The sequence below is a fragment of the Anser brachyrhynchus genome, assembly GCF_964034855.1.
Source record: "Anser brachyrhynchus genome assembly, chromosome: W".
NCBI lineage: Eukaryota > Metazoa > Chordata > Aves > Anseriformes > Anatidae > Anser > Anser brachyrhynchus.
In genome coordinates, this window is record NC_137704.1 from 17,722,335 (window position 1) to 17,728,334 (window position 6,000).

Consider the following 6,000-nt stretch of genomic DNA (forward strand, 5'->3'; position numbering starts at 1 on the left):
CTGTGCAAAGGGCAGGATTTGTTATGCATACAGGAGAGCCCTGCTTAGTCAGATTAATGACTGGGAGTCACTGACAGCTGTGAATCAGCGCGTAAATGAGGGAGCAGGTAAAAGGCAGGAATACCACATCACAGCATGCATTTGTTTTGACAATAGTTTGATTTTTAAGTGGGATTTTTCAAAAGCACCCGGTGCTGCCACCTTTGAAGTCAGTGGGAGCTGAACCATTCACTCCTACAGCAGGCCGGCGCGAGTGCTTTCGAAAGCCTCGCCCGTAGCACACAGCTCTGGGCAGCATCGGGGAGCGTGCTGCGGGGTGCCTGCATTTCTCACCAACGGCAGCATCTCAGCATTGCCCAGCTGGGGGAAAACTGGGGGAGTGTGAAATGTGGGGTAAAAAAAAAAAAAGAGCAGGCTGCATATTTTTTGAAAACAGCCCTACTATGTAAATATTGCCTCGCTGTTGCTGGAGTTGGCTCGGTGCATGCCCACAAGCCGTGACACGGCAGCATCTGTAGCTCGCGTCCTGCTTCCCTCCTGCCAGCATCACATTTTCAGCAGTGCCAAGCAGCCTTCCACCCCTCCAACATGGGGCCAGCTGTCCCGGCTGCCCAGGAGGATCCCCCTGACCCTTGCCCCCCTGAAACACAACAGTAGCGCAAGCTGTGGCGGCGGCTCACGCTTTAACGTGCCACCTCTGACCCCTCTCTCCCAACAGCTGCAAAGCACTGGCCGGCTGCTGGAGGAGCAGCTGCCCGAGATGATGATGGAGCTGCTGGCCATAGCCCGCGACAAGATGCTGTGCCCCTCCGAGTCCATGCTGACGCGGTCCCTCCTGCTGGAGGTCATCGAGCTGCACGCCAACAACTGGAACCCGCTGACGCCCACCATCACGCAGTACTACAACAAGACAATCCAAAAACTGACAGCCTGAGGGGTAGGGCAGGGAGGGGTGGGAAGGAGCGAGAAGGAGACATGCACCTTAGGGGGATCTGGCTCTCGCGGCCAGGCGAGCGCCTTTCTGATTTAAATACCTAAGCAGACAAACCCCAGCATGCTCGAGAATTTGTTCGTGGGGTGGGGAGGGAGAAGCATGTTTCTTTTCAGCTGTGTCTCCAAGTGCCACCCCTCTTCCCTGCCGTGTTTTTGTTTTAGGGTTTCTTTTGTGAAATCATTGCTCCAGCAGCAGTGCATCCCACCAGGTTATTGTTTGGCTTTAGAAAGAAGGAGAGTTGGAAAAGCGAGCCCGAGTGGGGGCTAGTATTGTTTTCACACCATCCTCCTGGCTTGCCCTGGCCAACTGGCAGGAGACAGCATGCAGCAGATGTCCCAGGAGGACAAAGTGCGACACATACTACACCAGACACTCATAACTGACGGCTTTTGTCAAGCGGAGCTTTTGTTATTTCCCCCCCTTGTCTTCGACTTTCTGCTCCCCCACCTCCCCTCCGTCTACTCGTCACCCCTTCAGATGCTGACCGGCGAGCAGGATGGTTTTCTTATTTGCACTGGGTTTTATTTTTCTTGGTCATTTGTATTTTATTCTATTTTATTTTATTGTGAACGGACAATTGCGATAAGCACGGAGACATGGAAGTGATGCCTTCCTGCAAGCTCACAAATGATTTATGTGAAGATGCTGAAGTAGGAGGAGGATTTTTAAGGAGCCCAAAAGCCACTGTAGAAGTAACATAGCCACAGTTGTCTTGCCAGTAACCTCGCAGATTAACTGAAAAATGTGTGCCCTGAGCTGAGAGCTCCAAGAAACACGGGATGCTGCGGCTGTTTGCTCTGGCTGGTAAAGCCATGGCATCCCCCATCTACTAAACTATAACCCATTTATTTTTTTGTAATTTTTTTGTTTCTGTTGAAAGAGTGCTTTATTATAATTACTGTCATGGTTGTAATAATACATTTAAAACCAGGCCCGTTGTAGTCGGGCCTAGTAATGTACAGGGCAATGGAGAAATGAAGACTTGATGTTCTTGGGAAAACAGTAGAGAGAAGACAAGTGCATGGCAAAAAAGAAGGGAAAAAAGAAGAGAAAAACAATGAAAAGCCAAAAATACAGGTTTTGAGCCTGGCTTCTAACTGGCTGCATTTCCTATCCAGTATTTGTAGGTGTGCATTGTACAGGGGCGGCTGTGTGCCCTGGTCGGTGTAAGTAGTACCATGTCCCCGAGCGCAGGGTGACGTGTTCGGAGGGAGCAGGGCGAAGCGGTGAGCGGAGGGACCCTGCTTTGCTGCGTGCTGGGGTGGCTGGGCTGGTGCTGGGGAGGTGGGAGAGATGGGGAGAAGGGAGGGATGGGGAGATGATGGAGGATTTGGGGAGGCGTTCGCCCAACGGAGCTGGAAGTGCCCAGGCATGGATGGCAAGTGAATAGCGACCAGCAAACGTCAGGACTTGGTGTTTCCTTATTTGCTTCTCTGCTGATGCTTGTCCACATGAAATCCCTGCCGGTGCTCATTTTGGTGAATTGGGAGAGGAGCAGAGGAAGCCCTGACCCCGCGGTGCCATCCCGATCTCGGGTACCTTAGGGAGCTACCAGCCTGCGTGCAAGGGGCAGGAGGCTTCCCTGCCACACAGCTTGAAGGGCAGAAACCTTCCCCGTGCACGTGGAGCTGAGCATCCTGGCCATGTGGTTCGGCACGACTTGAACTTTTCATGAGGTTGTCTGCGGGAGCGTTTCCTAATCCGCACGTGGAGCACGAGGAAAGGAGCTGGAAAGAGGAGCTTCAGTGGTCCATGGCTGCACAGACTGATTCCTGGACCGGGGATGCAGGCCCGGCTAGCTGTGTTAGCACTGCCGTAGAAGAGCAGAGAGGTTGGGAGGTGTTAGCACAAAGCTGGACTGCATCAGGCCTGTCAGTGTCGGACGGTTGAGGGCTGTGCCCTTGCTCTTGGCCTTCCCAGCTGCTTGGCCCTGCGGGGAGCAGAGGACCAGAGGCGTGAATGTCAGTGTGACCCCAGAAATTTGCCATCAGCAGCCCCAGAGCAGCCTTGGCCCCAGCCAAGAGGCAGGTGGGGAACGGAGGGGGAGCGAGGGCTTAAATTGAGCAAATGCAGTGAAATTACCTGCAGTGAGGACAATTTGTCAAGGGACCTTTAGTGTCATGACAGCCTCCGACGTGCGAGCTGCACGCAGTCGATCGGTGTAAATTAGACCCCGCCAGTCAGAAGCATTAATGAGGTAGCTGGGGCTAGAGAGGTGCTGCTACTCTTTCAGACTTTGGGGAGGAGACTGGAGAAAAAGCTTTGTTGGGGGATTTTTGAAGACCAGAAGAGCCTCCCTGCATCCCGCTCCACACCGCAGCATCCCTCGGGGCCTGCTCTCTGAACGTAGCAAAAGAAGGAAAAAAAAAAAGAAAAATGGAAAAGCCCGGAGGAGCTTCGGCCTGTGGCTTTGCCCTCCAATGCTGGGATTTCTCCCGTGGAAGAACTTTCCTGTGAAACCTGTCTTTTTTAATGTCTGTCGTCTGTCTCCGCTGTTAAGGTCCATTCATCCAGCCACTCACCGCTCGGTAACTCGGTACGTCAGTCACTCTGTTGGTGTGTGAGAATCTAGATGTTGACCAAAAAAGTATTTTTTTCCCCTGGAATTACGTATGGCCGCTGGCACCTCTGCAGTCCCTCTGTGGGAAGCCTGCCTGTTGGGAAGGGAAGATGCCACCGGCAATGTGATGCGGAGGGGTGGGGGCAGCAGTGCATTTTGGGGACAGAACACCCTCCTTTGGCCAAATCCATGCCAGGCCAAACCTGGGGCTGGTGTAAGGACGTGGTGATGCCCGGAGCTGCCGACTCTGCTCCCCGCGGAGCTCCCAGCACCTGGTCCCCTCCTTCTCAGGCAAATCATTGCCAAACTGGAGGCTTTGGCTGTCTGCAAAGCAGCCTGCTTTGTTTCCCCATGAGGGATTTGACCCCCCTTTTGGAGAAGTCTCGTTTGTACGGAGGTGAAATGAGAATGGGGGGAAAAAGGCAAAGTAAGCGATTTGCCTGGTTCCCCTCTTCCCCCGAAGGAGATTAATTAGTATCTATTCTTGGCATGATTGATGGCTTTGAAGGAAAACTTGTGAGAATAACTTATGATTTATTTTCCTGCTTATTTTTATAACATCCCTCACTTGGAAGTCTCTCAAAATCTGAAATACAATTTTTATTTCCCCGTTAGGCATTTTATGGCTTTACACAAATTTTGCTCTTCTTGGTGTTAGCTGTTAGCCAGTCCCGGTGATGCAGTATTTTTCAGGAGAAACTACTGTAAGGGTTGCAAAGTCCTGTTGATGGCCAACAGGGCTGTGGTGTCCTGCAGAACATGGATTTAACGCTAGCAATTCATTGTTAATGTATTTATTTGCATTCGAAAAAGCAACATTTTTAATCATGTTTGTTAAACTAAGTGCTTAAAAAAAAGGACAAAGGTTTTGGGGAGAATAAAGACTAGGTCTTCATACTAGAGAAAACAAAGACTCATAGTTTTCAGCATTTCAAAGACTGTTAAAACAAAGGAGCTAATAACTCTTTGTGGCAATTCAGTCTTGTTTATGGAACATCCAAACCCACTGTATGCTATAAAACGCATCATCTGTGTAATAAATGTTTAAAGCTTGACATTTCCCCATCTCTTTGTCGGTACGTGCAATCAGTTTTGGTGGTCTGGGGGGACTTTTGTTTAGCTTGGAACAAAGGCTGGAGGGGGAAAAAAAAAAAACAACATTGTGGTGTCTGCTTCAAAATGTAGCCCCTGGGTCTGATTCTGCAGCTCCGTTTGGTGACTCGTCACTGCTTGGCACTAGGGATGTGACCGACCCCGTGGTGCATCACGGCTCGGAGCAAACCACTCCAGCTTTTACTCAATGCAACCTGCTAAGAAAAAAATAAAAAAATAAACCTCTGTTTTTTCTAAGCAGTCTTCACTGGAAAACCCGTCTCAGCCTAGCTGGAGTCAATTAGAGAGGGTTTTCAGCTAATTGAAATGCGTGTGTTCACCCAGGAAGCCACAGGTCACTTGATGTGAGTGGTTTGTGTCATCAGGCTCCCGAGCTACGGACAGGAAATTGCAGGTGATCCAGTTACTGCTGTTGGAGAAGCCTGCTGTCTCTTGCGAAACGCCCTATGTGACCATGCGTGTGTGCTCGCAGCTCGCTGCAGTGCGGCTGGGTTGCAAAATAAATAGAGGAGCGGGTGGGAGGAGGTGGGTCCCGCTGCTGGCCGCCGCTCGTCTCCTGTACCAGCGGGTCTGCAGCAGCATGGTCACTCAGCAGGAGCACAGCTAGCAAAAAAACTCCTTTTGGCTGTTGTTTTCCCATCCACAGACGTAAAGTGATGTTGAGTTGAGCATCCTCATGGGAAAGGTGATGCAAACCCTGCTCAGCCCTTCTGCAGACACACAGTGGATTCCTTTGGGTTTTTCTGAGGGCAGTGCAGGAGAAAGCAATCACTGTGTCCGTGCTCGCTGTCACTGCAGCATCCCAACCAGCTTCAGCTCAGGGCAGCCAAGCCAAAAGCAGGGCCAGGCCCTGGGTCACCAGGCCGTCCTCAGTGAGAACAGCATGCAGCAAACAGGAGGCTTGGGAGCAGATCGGTGGTCATTGCTGCGGGTCTGAAGCTTTCGAGACGCAGGAATATTTCTGTGAATTCCTTGCGGCTGCCAAAAACCCAGGCAGCAGCAAATAAAGGAACCCCATGAATCAGAGCAAGTTTGCTTTGCTTTCCTAAAGCATGGCAAACCTGCAAATAACAGGGATGTTTTCCTCTTCCAGCAGCTCTACTTCTAATACTGAGTAATGAGTGGAGTTTTTAAATGCTCGTGCTAGTGGCAAAATGGATAACAAAGATAAATCCCATCTAAGTGACAAAGCAAGTTCACGCTTAACATAATAGCATTGCTGCCGTGTTTGTGAGCTGAAATGTAGCTTAAATGATTATTGCTTTGGCAAAAGTAAAAACAGGCCATTAACTGGCAGGGTGGGACGGCCGTGTTCACTGCCTTTGTAATTAAA

The 6,000-nt window shown here is 50.6% G+C and overlaps 1 protein-coding gene across 7 annotated transcripts in view; it reads left to right on the top strand.

The window, feature by feature from the left end:
- The window catches only part of CTIF (cap binding complex dependent translation initiation factor), a 154,236-nt gene extending 149,627 nt beyond the window's left edge, over window positions 1-4,609 (top strand). For all 7 annotated transcript variants that reach the window (XM_080572150.1, XM_080572155.1, XM_080572151.1 and 4 more), the window contains one exon: window positions 719-4,609. In XM_080572150.1, the coding sequence (XP_080428276.1) occupies window positions 719-934 (216 nt within the window). In that variant the 3' untranslated portion in view covers window positions 935-4,609. The remainder of the gene's footprint in view (window positions 1-718) is intronic.
- Window positions 4,610-6,000: the final 1,391 nt, after the last annotated feature.